General features: G+C 44.8%; 1 protein-coding gene across 3 annotated transcripts in view; it reads right to left on the bottom strand.

Moving 5' to 3' along the window:
• The window catches only part of ZFPM2 (zinc finger protein, FOG family member 2), a 1143438-nt gene that overhangs the window by 1072886 nt on the left and 53662 nt on the right, over positions 1 to 16890 (bottom strand). For 2 of the 3 annotated variants that reach the window (XM_029591865.1, XM_029591867.1), the window contains exon 2: positions 3104 to 3196. The exons of the other annotated variant lie outside the window; for it this stretch is intronic. In XM_029591865.1, coding sequence (XP_029447725.1) covers positions 3104 to 3196 — 93 coding nt within the window. The remainder of the gene's footprint in view (positions 1 to 3103; positions 3197 to 16890) is intronic. 3 annotated transcript variants of the gene reach the window in all.

The following is a 16890-nucleotide window of genomic DNA, read 5'->3' as shown; positions in this document are numbered from 1 at the left end:
AGACCAGATATAAGCCCGCCTTGCTGGTACACAAATTGCTTGCTCAACTGGCTATTCCATGGATTTATGCTCTGCTCAAGCTTTACAATCCACTGTGTTCATCTCAAAAAGCATTGCTGGAGGATCCATCAATGCGTCAAGCAAAATTATCTGCAACTTGTCAGTGTTCTTTCTCAGTAGTAGCATCTGAAATGCACTCTTTACATTTATCTAAGAAGCAGTTGAAGACCATTCTTTTTGAACAAGCTTATTATTAGAATGTTGGAGAGTTTCAATACTTCCCCCTGCTTACTACCCTTAACCAATAAGCCTTGATGTTTTTAATGCTACTGCAACATTGCTTCCCACTTCAATGGCAGGGGGGGGGGGGAAGGGGATTTGGATTAAAACAATAAAATCAGGGCCCCAACTTCTATGGTCTGGGGTACTGATACGCAGGCATAAGGGAAAATGCACAGAACTGTTTAAATGGCAAAGTCCATAAGTAACACACGTCAAGCAGCACTGTCTTAATTTTCAAGAAAGCTCATCACCCAGTAAAAAAATGTTGCTATTTGAAATTTTTATGGGTTATCATAAAGCTTTGGATAACTGCATGGGGCGATGGCTACAACCTTTAAGAGAAACATGGGGTTAGCCTGCATGGAGTGGCAGTTGCTACCTAGGGAAGCTTGCTTGCCTTGCTGGGCAGAGTGGATGGACCATTTGGTCTTTTTCTGCCAGTATTACTATGTTACTATGTTTTATATTGTTAAATGCTAAGTTAGAATCTTGGTTAGCTTATATATCTCCCCCTGCTATCATTTTATCTATTTTAGGACCTGATTCATTAGGCTTTATCACGATAGACACAGAATGTAAGAAAAGCTTTCGTGAATCAGGCCCTTACATTGTTAAATGCTGAGTTATTTTATAATGTTATAATTATTTTATTGTTTTAATTGTTTTTGTACAGGTAAATGCTGATTTATTTTTATCTTTTATTGTGTATGTTCCTTGTAAACCACCTAGGGCTGTTGCATAGGCAGCATATAAATAAAGTAACCATAATCATAACCATAGCAACCATATCAGTTTACCTACAAACAAAAAATAAGAGCCATTTGTCAAATAAACTTCAATGTGGATTACATTTTGAGGGGGGTAGTGTGAGGGTAAGGGTGAGAAAGGAGATTGAATCTGCATTATAGTAAACAGCAAGGAGATATTATTTTCAAAATATTGTAAACTCACTGTAAAATAAATCAGAGAGCAAATATTTTGTCCTTCTATTATTATTTTTCAAGAGCCACAGTCTCTAAACCAGATAAAAATAAAGACTTTAGGGTCAATGCACTAAACTTCAAGCTAAAACATTTTTAGCATTGAGGCGCTACATTTTTAACACACATGCTAAAATAACATTCAAGGTGCCAAAATGTTTTAATGTGCATGTTAAGAGGGTAACACTACATGCATTGTTTTCGAGGGGAAAAGTTCCCCTTGGAAAAAAAAAAGCTGGTTTAGATTTCTGTCGATATTGCTTCTTGGGTGATTTTCAAAGGGAAAGTACACACCTACTTTCTCTTTGAGAACTGATGCAAAGTCCGGGGAGAAAAGTACCGCACATTTCGATAATGTCAGATAAAAAAGTAGCATGCATCCTAGCAGATAACAATTATGCAGTAATAGTTCTGTATACTATTATGCGCATGCACAGTGGTGCTTTGTTTTCTTCCCCTCTGAGAAAATATAAATGAAAGTCAGTACCCACTCTCGCTGACCCTCAGTGCTGTGTGCAGAGAGAACAGAACAACTGGACCAGGCATAAAGGATTTGATTGCAGTGAAAAGGCTGATTGTTATAACATTTTGTTTTGTCCTGTGTCTTGTGCTTATAGTTTTGTGTACTGTTTCCCTACCTATTCTGTATTCTTTGTCTTCTGATGTGCTTATGAAGATCAGTGTCTATCTGTTGGTCACAATCAGTGTCATGTTTTGGCAGAGTGTGTATTAGGGTTTACAAAAGAAGCACAACAGTGGAGAGCAAGGAGCATGGAAGGAGTAAAGAAACAGTGCGGATACATGCAAGTGTTAGAAGTATGACTATTAAGAATGTGCCTAGGAGGTGAAATAGAGTTCAGAATGAGCAGGAAGAGATAACGTATGATTGCGGCAGAGAACAATGGAGTGGAGCACATGCTGGAGATGATAGTGAACAGGGAGGAGGCACAATAGAGTAGCCAGCTCATGGAGGTAGAGTAGAGAGAGCAGAGACCAATGTTAAGGCTAAGTAGGCAATCATAAATGAAAGCATGACAAGAAAGGGTGGGGTGGAGGGGAGGGGAGAGGAGAGGAGAGGAGAAGATCTTGGTAGGAACAAGCAGGAATGCAGGGAGGTCTGACAGCTTTGACCAGCCATGCAACTGAAACCCAAGCAGGAGAAAAAGGTAGGAACAATTGCTAGGTATGGAGAGCCAAGGGCAACGTTGTGAATGCTCAATTATAGCCAAGAGGAGAACAACAAGATCCAGGAACACCTTCCAGAAAATTACATCATCCTGTTTGGTAAAGATTCAGCATGGAAGTACTTGGCTGAGAAGGAGCACATCAGGAAAAATGTAGGAATAGAAGGCAGCAATTTAGAAGTGGTACTCAGGCCCATCAAGCTAATTAAACATAAATACAAGGACCACATGGAGAAGGCAGCTAGGATATGGTGATATTAGAGCAAGACAGGAGGTGACAGCACTTTTTCTTATCAGCTGTACTTCAAGGCACCATGAGATAGTAAACCATCTTTGACCTCTTAGAGGTGCTGGATACCATTAGTGAAATGTATGAGAAGAAATCAGTAGCTTATTATCACAAAATAAGGTCCAATGTCTAGGGCTCACACATCTGAAAATTAGATGGTTAGCCTTGCATGGTCATTGTGCTTGCTGGAAGGTAGGATAGACACATAACCCTGGAAGGGGATGGGTAGGAAGAACCTAGTATCTATGAGGGAAGCAGGTTGGAGAGAGTGATAGACTCTTTCTCCAGGAGAGGAACAACCTTGGACAGATGTGTGGCAAGTGTTAGATGAACAAGTGTCATGCATGTACTACAATACCTATACTTACCTGCATTAAAAGGTGATACTGTTGTCCAGAGCAAAGGCAGAGCTCCAGATCCAGCCAGAATCACAGAAGTGGACAAAGCCAAATGCAGCAACCCTAGGGAATCAGAGGAAGAGCCTGAGTATCTAGTTCTTGAAACTGCCATAGACCCTCATGGCAGCCTTGGAGATCACAGGTATCTTTGAGATGGAGTTGACAGCAGAGTTTGTACCATCAGAGGAACTCACACTAGTCCTTACATCTGAAGTCTGGCTCGTGACCCCTTCTTCTACCCTACACTTATCTGATGAATTAGAAAAAGCCAACAAAAGGTGTGCAGACAGGACTGCATTACAAATGGAGACGAGTGCAATTGTTGTCACCAGGAGATGGTCTTGTACATGAAAATCCAGGGTTGTGACTGTCTTCTTGTTCTTCTCGGCTATCTCTTACTCTTCCTCTCTCCTCACTCTTTCTTTCTTCCTCTTCCTCTTCTGTTCCCCCTTCTCTCTCTTTCCTACTTCTCTTCTCTCTGTCCATCTTTTCTCCTTGCATACTTCAGCAAATCTGATTCAGAAGGCAAAACACCATCTTTTCCTCCAAAAAGCAGCTTATGGCAAACTGATTGTTTTTCTGGTGTGTGTAATCAGGGCTAAGGTATGATCTAGACTGGGCAATCAATTTTTGACAATAACATGAAGTTCTAAAATAATGCATGGTTTTGTGAATAGTGTGATATCTTTTGTGTTCTTTTTGGAGGAAATTTTCAAACTATCCACACTGGTGCAGCATGTTCTTTTTATCTTTGGTCTTTGCTCCTATTATGAAAATGACAGTTCATGAGGACCTTCTCTTTGAAAACTTCCATGGGTATAATGTATGCACAGAAATTTGCACCTGCTTTCACAGCGGTACTTTTGCATGGAAAACACTCACAGATAAGCCCAGTTGCTTACCTGTAACAGGTGTTCTCCTAGGACAGCAGGATGCTAGTCCTCACATGTGGGTGACATCATCTGATGGAAATTTTGTCAAAGTTTTTAGAAGCTTTGACCAGCAGACTGAGCATGCCCGGCATGCTACTATCTGCACGTCCACATAAGGTCTCCTTTCAGTCTCGTAATATAGAAAAAAATATGAGCGAAAAAATAAAACAATAAACTGGAAGAAGAACTCAACTCTGTGGGAAGGTGGGTGGAATACCTAAGGACTAACATCCTGCTGTTCTAGGAGGACATGTTACAGATAAGCAACTATGCTTTCTCCTAGGACAAGCAGGATGGTAGTCCTCACATGTGGGTGAGTACCAAGCTCCAGGCTGTCCCCATTAGCAGAAGAGACCAACAGTTACCGAACAAGGTGCCAATAGGCACAACAACAACTGTGGTGCTTTTGGTTGGCAGGGAACTGTCTGGCTCCCACCAGGGATACTAGGCCGGAAGAGTTGGGTTCAGGTCTGGAACAGATTGTGCAGGATGGATTAACCAAAGGCACTGTCCTGACGCCCATCCTTGTCCAAGCAATAGTGGGCCGCAAACGTGTGAAGAGAGCTCCACATGGTGGCCCGGCAAATTTCAACAATGGGGATTGCTCGCAAATGAGCCACCGACGTCGACATGGCCCACACAGAGTGAGATTTAACTCTGCCAGCCAGCAGCAGGCCAGCATGCACATAGCAGAAGGTGATGCAATCAGCCAGCCAGTTGAATAAGGTCTGTTTACCCACTGCCACTCCCAGCTGGTTTGTATCGAAAGACACAATGAGCTGAGTGGACTGCCTGTGACTGGCTGTGGGATCTAAATAGAAAGCTAAGACCCTCTTGCAGTCCAGAGTATGAAGAGCCCATTCCCCTGGGTGGGAATGAGGCTTAGGAAAGAAGGTGGGTAAAACTATGGACTGATTAAGGTGGAAATCAGTCACAATCATAGGCAGAAACTTAGGGTGCATTAGCAAGATCACACGATCGTGAAAAATCCTTGTGTATGTCAGGTACATAACCAAGGCCTGAAGCTCACTGACCCTACAAGCCGAAGTAAGCGCCACCAGGAATATAACTTTCAGGTGAAGAACTTTGTGTCACAGGAACACAGCAGCTCAAAGGGAGGATGCATGAGCTGCACCAGGACAGTGTTGAGGTCCCAGGATGCAACAGGAGGCCGAAAAGGGGGCTTCAGCTGGAGCAAGCCCCTCATAAAATTACCTTCTAAAGGCTGCACCAATATGGGTGTGCCAGTGACGCCTTGGTGGTGGCACTCACAGCACTGAGATGGACCCTGACTGAGCTGGTTTGAAGCCCAGACTCAGAAAGTTGCCACAAGTAGTCCAACAGCAGGGGAAGGGGGCATGAGAATGGATTCAAACCCTGCCCCGCACACCAGATGGAGAATCATCTCCATTTCAAGCTGTAGGACTTTCTGGTGGAAGACTTCCTGGAAGCCACCAACACCTGGGATACACTGTTTGAGAGGGCAAAGGATTGAAGGTCTAGGCATTCAACATCCAAGCCATCAGGACCAGCGCCCAGAGGTTTGAATGGTGCAGGGTGCCCTGATTCTGCGTGAGCAGATCGGGTGCAATCCCCAGTCAGATGGGGGGCCTGATCAACAGATCCCGCAGTAGAGGGAACCAGGCATGTCGGGACCAAAAAGGCGCCATGAGGATCATGGTCCCTCTGTCCTGTTGAAGCTTCAGCAAGGTCTAGGATTTGAAGAGGAGGGTATGCATATGGCAGACCTCTCCCCCAGTGGAGGAAGAAGGCATCACAGGTGAGATGCCCACCCCCTGATGACAGGGAGAAGAACCTGCTCACCTTGTGATTGTGTGGGGAGGTGAAGAGGTCCACATCTGGTGTCCCTCACAGAGGAAGCAGCTCGGGCACTACCTCCAGGTTGAGGGACCATTTGTGCTGCTGGAAGGAACAACTCGGCCAGTCCACCAGCATGTTTATAATCCCAGACAGACATCCCCTGTGACAGGGTCCAGGTCCATACCTGCACTGCCTCATGACAGAGGAGGAACGAGCCAACGCCTCCCTGTTTGTTGATATACCACATTGTCACCTGGTTGTCCATCCAGTTCAGGACTGCTTTGTGCGACAAGCTATCTCTGAATGCCCATAGGGCATAACGGATCGCCTACTCAGAAAGTTTATTTGACAGCGGGCTTCGAGAGCGGTCCAGAGACCCTGTGTGTCCACATGGACTCCCCAGCCCTGAGGAGAGGCATCAGTAGTGAGGATCACTTGAGGAGGAGTAGATTGGAAGAAATGCCTCGCTCCAAACTGGAGAGGTGTTCCCAGCAGGACAGAGATGCCCGCAGAGGCTCTGTGACTGCAACGCAAGTCTCGATGTCCTGAGAGGCCTGTCACCACTGTGACTACAAGGTCCACTGAGCCCTCCACATGCATAAATGGGGGAGAGGGGTAACATGGATGGAAGCTGCTATGTGGCCCAGCAAACGGAGCAGAAGGCAGGCAGTCACCTGCTGGCTGCTGCAGACGGTGGGCTCCAGAGAGGTGAGGGCAAGGGGCAAAAATGTCTTTGCCTGCACCATGTCCAGTCTGGCGCCTATGAAGTCCAGCTGAGGAGACTGGCAGAGGTAAGACTTTGGGTAGTTGATCACGAACCCTAAGGTTTGTACAACCCACACTGTCAGGGTAGAGCACTCAGCGCCCATGCGGGGGTATCACTCTTGATTTGCCAGTCAGCTAGGTACAGGAAGACATACACCGCATGATGCCTTTGATATGCAGCCACCACCGCCAGACATTTGGTGAAGACACGAGAGGCTGAGGCCAATCCAAAAGGCAGCACCTTGTACTGATCGTGAGCCTTCCCTACCACAAAGCAGAGGTATTTTCTGTGACTGGAGAAAATGGATATGTGAGCATAAGCTTCCTTCAGATCAAGGGAGCAGAGCCAGTCTCCTCTTTTGAGGAGGGGAATCAGTATACCCAGAGAGACTATCTTGAACTTTTCACTTGAGAGAAACTTGTTCAACAACCTGAGGTCGAGGATGGGGTGTAAGCTGCTGTTCCTTCTCAGAATTAGGAAATACCTCGAATAGAACCCTTGGCCATGCTGGGGGCGAGGGACCAGCTCTACCACAGCTGTTGTGAGAAGGGCAGAGAGTTCCATTTGAAGTATGACCTGCTGGGCAGACAAACCACGATGGACATGGGGGCAAGGGCCCTGGGAGCATGAAATCATCTCCCCATGGGTCATAAGGCCCTTCTTCCTCACTAGGGCCAATGCAATGTGGGTGAGGCCTGTGAGGGATATCAGCCCTGGGCTCCAATGGCCTCAGAGACCTCGAGGGCACCGCGAGAATTGATGGTTCCCCTGGCATCGAGTAGACTAGGGCCACAGGAAACCAGAAGGACCCAGTAGAGGCTTAGGAAACTGAGACCTCGGGAACGCGGCACCAGTCATGTCTTCCTCGGAGGAGGACCCGAGGATCGGGATCGCTCCAGTGGGGGGCACTGGTGGCTGTTGGGGAATCAAAGGCCCCCTGGGCACCAGTTTCATAGGTAGGGCACCTAAAAGGATGTCCAGATGCTCCAGCAGGGGTGCTAAGACAGACATGGAGGCTCGTGCACTGGTATGGGGGCTGGTGGCACAGGCAGCTCGATGCTCTGGAGAGCTCTGAACACCGCGATCTGAACCCTGTGGTCCAACCCCTCCTGAAAGTCCGGTGAAACCAGGACTGAAGGAGGTGGAGGAGTCATCACCGGTTCTTCCTTGGGCCTCCGAAGTGGCATAATGCCTGACACCAATATTGGTGGGGAATGCCTGGGACTCCCGGGACATCAGAGGATGGGGCCTCCAATGACCAGGGTCACTTCAGTGGTGGAAAAGCTACCGCTAGTATTGCGCCAGAACCGGAGCCGTGCGCTGTCGGTGATCAGTGTCAATTCTTGCAGGATCTCCGCGGTGCTCGGTCTTTCCCTGGTGCCGAGGAGCTGGAGGATCCCAATGTTCGGGACATCGATGAGATCATGGAGGATAGTTCACCATCCCTGCGATCCTTCAAGGAAGTGGAGAGAGGAGTAGCGAGAGGGAGCATATCAAGGGACTCCCCGTGACCTCTCGATGTCGATGACTCTGACACAGGAGTGGATGAAGCAGACTTGGAAGAACCGAAAAGTTTCTCCATCTTAACAAGACATGCACGATGGCCCTTGGTGGCTCATCTGATCATACAGGCGACACCCCTGGGCATCTTGCAAGGCCCATATGCAGAGGATACAAACGTCATGCGGATCCATGATGGACATGGTCCACGGACACTGGGGGCACTAGCGAAAACCGGACGACACCATAAAAATTACCCGGCGTGCTGTTACACAGGTCAGCTGCCCTGCCTGGCATCTGATCCTGCTTGCCTTTGACATGGTCACGGCCTGGGCCTGCCGCTGGGTGTCCGATCCCGCTTGTCATTGCCACGGCTTCTGGGCTCCATGGTCGTGGCTGGCACCTGCTGCTGTCGCCAGACTCCGATGCTGTTGTTCCGCATCTGTACTGCCTCTCCTCCACACTGTTATCACCGAAGCCCACCGCTGTCATCCCGCAGCAGACCTGCTTCTCCTCCAGTCAGCGGTGCGGCTGTCTCTGCATGGCCTTCAGGTCCTCCAACGTCGCCAGGGTTCAGCCGGCTCCCTGGGTGTGCATGTGCGCCATTTTCTTCTGATTTAAAGGGCCACTGGCAGGCCCTCTCAGATGACATCGTAGTGCAGGGACTATATAAAATTGTCCTTGTACTCTGCCAGTGCCTTGGCAACAAGACTCCTAGTTTCCCGGTGCTTTCTGTGCTTTCTGAGTTCCTGTCCCATCCTGTTCCTTGGACTGACTCCTGCCTTGACCTTTGTCTGGACACCGACCATGAATATCGCCATCTGCCTCGACCTTTGCCTGGACACTGACCATGAGTATCGCCACCTGTCTTGACTTTTGCCTGGACCCCACGTAAGTCCAGCCAGCCCCGGTACCTGAGGGCTCAACCTAAAGCGAACGTGGGCTGGTAGTGGTGAAATTCCAGCGGGGTCTCTGCTCCTCTCCAGCCTCGCCTGCCGACAGTGGAAACTTGTGGGTTTCCTCCCCACAGGCAGAGACAACTCCCCCTTGGTCCAAGGGTCCACGACCCTTGGTCACCGAAAGGCGAGATGTCGGGAAGCAAAAAAATGGAAACTTTAACCTACCACACCAAGGAGGCACTGACCGCAAAGAGGGACCCGATGATGGAAACGGGAAATCAACAATTTTCAGCAAAACAAATCTGAGAAAAAGTGGAGCTCCATGAAGTGCGAGCAACTGCAGTGCGGAAAAGAAGAGACTGAAGGGGGACCTCATGTGGACGCGCGGATAGTAGCATGCTTGGCATGCTCAGGTTGCTTGTCAAAGCTTTTAGAAACTTTGACAAAAGTTTTATGAGCCAGGCTCGAACGGATGATGTCACCCACATATGAGGACTACCATCCTGCTGTCCTAGGAGAAAGAAAATATAATCCACCTGCATTATTTTCCTCTTTTGATATAAACATGTCCCAAGGAATGCCACCTCCTACTGCAGCACGTTGTAAAATCCTGGACATATTTTTAGCCAGGCTACAGGTGGACAAATTTAAGACAGATGTTTTGTCCAGGTAAATTGATATTTACCTGGGTAAATGTCTTTTGAAAACTGACCTAATAGTGTTTTCATTTGCATACTATTTTGTAGATTACCATGCACTTTGATCAAAGATGTTCAACTCCAGTCCTCAAGAGCCACAAACAGGTTTGGTTTTCAGGATATCCACAATGAATATGCATGAGATAGAACTGCATGCACTGTCTCAATTATGTACAAATATAGCTCATGCAAATTCATTAAGTATATCCTGAAAACCAGGTCCTTTTGTGGATCTTCAGGACTAGAGTTGGCCACCCTTGGCCTAGATGTCACTATTTAACATTGATATGCTAAAGAATTAACAGGTGCCTTAAACATGCCGCACAAGGAATACACTTTCAAAGAAGTTTTGCATATAAAAATAGTATATATGATTGTAAGTAGCATGTACTCATAGCCTATTTTATAAACTTTATACATGTATTTTACATTGTGTATATTTTACCAGGGGGAAAAAGGGACAGGCTGGGGCATTCTGGGGCAGGGATCAGTGTGGTAGTTGCTGTTTTGTAAGAAATATACATGTATTCATTACCAAAATTATTCATACACTTTTACACATGCTAATTGACTGCACAAGTGAAATTGGACTTGTTTGCTGCCAGTGCCTGCAGTTTTTTGGATGGGAAGACTGGATGAACTGGTGGAGGTTCAGAATGAAGTGCTAGAGGACCTAGGTGAACTGGGGACAGACAGGGTGAACTGCTGGCAGTACCAGCAAACTGTTTTTTTTCATGTAATATTTTCAAAACAATATAAGCATATGCATTATAAAATACCTGCCTCCATGTATAAATCAGGATTATTATGCATACATTTTATATTTTTTTTACGCACCTAAAATATAAGCACGTATGTTTATAAAATAGATAAAGGAAGTATGCATTTTCCTGCATTGGAAATATTTATGCATGCTGAAAAATATATGCCTCCTTATAAACTGTGTAGCTCCCATTACGCAGTTTCTAAAATATTAACATTAATGTTTGTGCATCCACTTACATGTGTAAATGCTGTCCTGTGGATAGGTCTGAAAGTTAGGATCCCTGGCTTTAGTAAATATGATATTGTTTAGTGTACACGTGTTGGTGACCTTTAGTGAATCAGTGCCATAGTATTTGGACAGACAATAAAAGCATGTATGTGATGGACACTTCACTAGTATACATTTATGCTTTGACCATTTTCCTCTATGAGATGCATTTTTATGCAATGGAGGTGTTACATGCAAATGCATTTTATGAATATTCAGTGAAGGTATCTTGAAAAAACAACTGACTTGCAACAGTTGAAGATCAGAGTTGGCTATCCCTGATGTATGCATTCATTTTATTACTGCTGTTAAAGTCCAGGAAAAAGAAATGGCAATTCAGAATATATGTTATCAAACTACGGTCCATATCAATCCATATTTGTAGTGAATCTATTTCTAAACAAAGATTGAGGTGCTCTCAGATTCAGTTTGGTCCTGGTCTACAAGTGTATACCTAAAAGTTAAAATTAACAATGTCACATTCCGAAGTATATTTGAAGCAAGAAGCCTGTAAGGGAATCAAAGGACAAGACCATAGTAGAAAAACTAAGATGTTAACTTTCAAACTGTGCATCGGCTCGTGCCCAGGGACGCGGCTATTTTGTAACTTGCGGGAGTGTATGCACACATGTTAGAAAATAGCCTGGCTGCACACCATGTGCACCAAATTTTAAGTGCATGGGCACACAAATCCAGCTTCTACTGCATAAATTGGGGAATTTTAAAAGAGGCACATGCCAATGCCATTCCCAGCTTTACCAAATCATCCCTATTCACCTAGTTAAGAGACAGGTGACAGGTCCTCCAACCACCCCCCCCACCCCCAGTTTGATAGCCTTCACTAGAGATGTGAATCGTGTCCTCGATCGTCTTAACGATCGATTTCGGCTGGGAGGGGGAGGGAATCGTATCGTCGCCGTTTGGGTGTTTAGAGTATCGTGAAAATCGTTAAAATCGTGAACCGGCACACTAAAACCCCCTAAAACCCACCCCCGACCCTTTAAATTAAATCCCCCACCCTCCCGAACCCCCCCAAATGCCTTAAATTACCTGGGGGTCCAGCGGCGGTCCATAGCTAAATCGGGGGAAGGGGGAGGGCAGGAAAACCGGCACACTAAAACACCCTAAAACCCACCCCCGACCCTTTAAATTAAATCCCCCACCCTCCCGAACCCCCCCCCCAATGCCTTAAATTACCTGGGGGTCCAGCGGCGGTCCGGAACGGTCTCCTGCAATTGAATCGATTTTTTGACAATAAATCGGGGGAATTGGTATTGTATCGTGGCCCTAACGATTTTTGATGATTTAAAATATATCGGACGATATTTTAAATCGTCAAAAAACGATTCACATCCCTAGCCTTCACTCCCCTCCAAGTTAGCCCCCCAAAACTCCACAGATCTGCCCATTTTTCTTTATTTTTTAACTTACACGGCATCCGTAGCAGAAGTTAAGTGACGCGGCAGGGGACCTTGGCACGCACTGGATCACATAAGAATTTGTGCGCACATCTCTGGTTCATGTCCTCAAATGCCCATGCACCTCCCAGACCACACGCCCCCACCTCTTTTTGAAAACTTTCTAGATGTGCGCATTACGGAAGATATGCGCATACCTTGGCGGCTCTTAAAATCCGCTCTACAAGTGCGAGCCCAACTAATTTTACATCCCCTAATCAATGCACACGCCAGGCTTTTAAAATTCACCTTTAAATGAATTCTCTTCTTTGGCCATTATTGAGCAGGATGTTGAGATGAAACTCATATCAAAATATTCTTTGATAGGGATGATTAAGAGGAATCACTCTGAAACACGAAGATGTAATATTGCTAATCGACAAACTAAAAAGTAACAAATCATCAAGAATGGATGGTATTCACCCCAGAATTCTGAACAAACTCAAATATGAACTTGCATACCTCTAGTAATCTGTAACTTATCAAAATTAGACACAGTCCCTGAGGACTGGAGGATTTTTAATCTAATTTCTACGTTTTATTCGGCTTTTTATAATGGGCAACCACTTCAAAGAAGATTACATTCAGGCACTGTAGGATGGACAATGTAATACTACATTTTAAAAAGAGCGCTAGGAATGATCCATAAAAAAAAAAAAAATATATATATATATATATATATATATATCAGTGAGTTTTACATCAATGTCAGGCATAATGATAGAAACTACTCTTAAAAACAAAGGGGTACATTTTAAAACATAGCACGCGCGCGTACTTTTGTTCGCGCACCAGGCGCAAACAAAAGTACGCTGGATTTTATAAGATACGTGCGTAGCCGCGCATATTTTATAAAATCCGGGGTCGGCGCACACAAGGGAGTGCACATTTGTGCAACTTGCGCGCGCCGAGCCCTGCGCGCGCTGCCCGTTCCCTCCGAGGCCGCTCCGAAATCGGAGCGGCCTCAGAGGGAACTTTCCTTCCATCTCCCCCCACCTTTCCCTTCCTTCCCCTTCCTTCCCCTACCTAACCCACCCCCCCAGCCCTATCTAAACCCCCCTACCTTTGTCGCACAAGTTACACCTGCTCGAAGCAGGCATAACTTTGCGCGCGCTGGGCCGGCTGCTGCATGCCATGTTCCTGTCCGGAGGCTGGTCCAGAGGCCGCGGCCACGCACCTGGAACGCCCCCGGGCCGAAGCCACGCCCGCGGCACCGCCCCGGATGACGGGACTTACACACGTCCCGGGGCTTTGCGCGCGCCGGAAGCCTTTGCAAAATAGGCTCGGCACGCGCGCAGGTGGGTTTTAAAAGGATTATGCGCGTAACCTTTTTATAATCCGGCCCAAAGTTACTGGCCATATAGATAGACATGGCTTAATGGGGAAAAACCAACATGAATTAAGTAAAAGGAAAGTTTTGCCTAACCAATGTATTAGATTTATTTGAAGGTATTAATAAACATGTAAATAAGAGTGAGCTGGTTGTTATAGTACATCTAAACTAATTAAAAACTCCTCAGAGAATTAAAAAGTCATATTATGGATTGGTAACTGGTTAAAATAAAGGGAACTGTGAGTAGGAATAAATTATAAGTTTTCCCAATGGAGAAAGGTAAATAGTAGAGTGCTCCATGCATCTGTACTGGGATTATTTAACATATTTATAAATGATCCGGAAAAGGGAGCAACAAATAAGGTGATCAAATTTGAAGATGTCACAAAATTATTCAAAGTCGTTAAACCATGAGCAGATTATATGGAAAAGCTTGAGGATCTTATAAGTTCGAGAGAATGGGCAGCTAAATGGCAGATGAAATTTAATGTGGACAAGTGCAAAGTGACGTACATAAGGAAAAAGTAATCCTAACTACAGGTTTGCAATGCTGGGTTCCATATTAAGAGTCACCACCCAGGAAAAGGACATGGAGTCATTGTGAATAATATATTGAAATCTTCAGCTCAGAATGCTCTGATAGTCAAAAAAGCAAACTGAATGTTAGGCATTATTTGAAAAGAAATGGAGAATAAAACAGAGGCACCTCTGGTCCTGGAGAGCCATAAACAGGTTTGATTTTCAGAGCATGAATATGTTTTAGGTATATTTGCATGAACTACCTGAACTGTATGCAAATATATATCTCATGCATATTCATTGTGGATATCCTGAAAACCAGACCTATTTATGGCACTCCAGAATCAGAGTTATTTACCCATGTCATACCTGTGTGTGTGTTGATCCATGGTACGACTGCACCCAGGGCTGGCTCTAGGGCAAATGGATCCCTAGGCAAAAAAGGGCACTCTAGGTGAACATAAGCTCCTCATTAGCTCTTCAGCATAATGGTTGATGTTGGTGGCACCCAGGGCACCCCTCAGTTCATGGTATCCCGGGAGACCACCTAGCATGCTCTATCCAAATGCCAGCACTGACCGCACCTTAAATACTGTTTGTGGTTCTGGCCACCCCCATCTCAAAAATGTATTGAGAATTTAGGAAAGGTACTGAGAACAGAAGGACAACAAAAATGATAAATGGGATGGAAGGGCTCCCTTAAGAAGAAACAATAAACAGGTTAGAGTTTTTCATTTCATGTCATTTATTATTCTTAATATCTCTCTTGTTAAACATGTTATCCAAGCAGTGGTGCAATTACAAATGCATACATGAAATCCCTAAAAGTTACTTAAAACTAAAAATATTTACAACCTAGCAAACATAAAAATCATGTTATGCAAATGATAGATTAATAACCAAAATTATACAAAAAATATCATATCAACAGTTCATATAATTGATATAGCACTTTACCAAACTGGGTAACACCTTTACAAAGACTGCTTAAATATTTTCAAATGCCTTGCTAAAAAGCAGATCTTCACTGCTCGCTTAAAGTTTAGGCAATTGGAGATGGATCGAATGTCAAATGGTAGAGGATTGCAGAGTGAGTGTGCTTAGGAGTTGAATGTGGTCTCTGTGGAGGAGTCCAGCCAAATTACTCATGGCTGTGGCACAAGAAGAAGCTCCGCCTGGGAGGAACATAGAGAATAAAATGGACTGCAGGGCACTAACAGTTTAAGTAAAAAGAGAGGGAAACCAACTGATAAAGTGTGAAAAACAATCCTTAAAATTTTGAATCAGATACTATAACTGACTGGTAGCCATTGTAACTGTTTCAGAGATGGATAAATATGATCATATTTTCAAAGGCCAAAAATCAGCCTGCCTGCCATATTCTTTAAAAACTGAAGACGTTTCAACTGTGAATTAGAGATACCGAGAAATAAACAACTACCATACTCGATTTTTGAAATCACATAAGAATGTATTAAAGATATGAGATCTTTTACATCCAATAGAAAATTGATTTTTCTAATATAGCCTCAAGACAAAGAATTTCTATACAGTTGCTGAGATGAAATTTGACATAGAAAGAGCTGAATTTAACTGTACACCTAATGAGGTAACTACTGGCTTTATGAAAATGTGGATCCCTAACACCATAGGAGCCATGTCTAGGGCAACAAATCTGATAAGTGCAGTGGAACAGGTAAACAAGAGATACTATTTACCCTATCAAATAGTACAAAGACTAGAGGTCACATCATGAAATTAACAGTAGTTTTCAAGCAAATCAGTGAAAATATTTTTCACTCAATGTACAATGAAGTTGTGAAAATTGTTGCTGGAAGATATTGTCTTGAATAGCTGGGATTAAAAGGAATTTAGATAAGATCATGGAGGAAAAGACCATAAACCATTATTAGTCAGGCAGATTAGATAAAATCATTGTTGATTCCCAGGAATAAGCACAAAAGAATAGATCTACTTTTTGGGATTTGTTGGGTATTAGGGATGGGCATTCAGGAGAAACATATTAGGAAATTAGACAAAATTTCCAATTTTGTTTTGTTTTGTTATCAAAGCGAAATGATTGAAAATCTGACAAAATTTCGTTGGTTTTCACATTTTATTTTGAAAAACAAAATTGATCTGTCGGCACTAGGCCCAGGCCAGAAGCTGGAGCCTCACCTATGGAATAGGCCGAAATCCAAAGCAAGGGCTTCGGCCAAGGCCAGAGCACAACACCAGAGACTGGGTCTAGGCCTAGTCCAGAGGCCAGAGCCTCTCCTAGGCATAGGACGCGGCCCGATGCATGATCTGTGGCCTAGACCCAAGCAAAATACTGTGGTCTTGGCCAAAGCCCAGACTTTCTTGATTGAAACCCCAAAAATATTTTTAAAAATGTACCTACTCTGGGGATACAGCAATGTTGTCCAGGCCCAGACCCAATACCTGGGCCTTAGCTTAAGCCCAATGCCACGACCAAGTCAAGAGACTGGGTCTCAATACCGGGGACTTGGCCCGAACACAGACCTGATGCTGGGACCTGACCCAGAGGCTGGATTCTGATGCCTGGACCTCAGCCCAGGGTCAGGCCCAGGCCTCGGAACCCAGGCCTCAAAGTGCTCCTCTTCTGTCTTCTTTCTTTGGCTCTAGATGCCAACAAACATCATCCTCTGGAGTCATACCAGAGTTAATTAATTTTGGTGCATTTACCACAGTGGATGCACCATTTTGATGTACGGGATTGTACAGTATTGCCATACATCAAAATGATGCCATCCACTGGGATGAATGCACAGGAGTTAA

The sequence above is a fragment of the Rhinatrema bivittatum genome, chromosome 2 (genome assembly GCF_901001135.1).
Source record: "Rhinatrema bivittatum chromosome 2, aRhiBiv1.1, whole genome shotgun sequence".
Classification (NCBI taxonomy): Eukaryota; Metazoa; Chordata; class Amphibia; order Gymnophiona; family Rhinatrematidae; genus Rhinatrema; species Rhinatrema bivittatum.
Note: the sequence above shows the minus strand (reverse complement) of the source record. Positions and strands in the feature narration are given on the sequence as shown.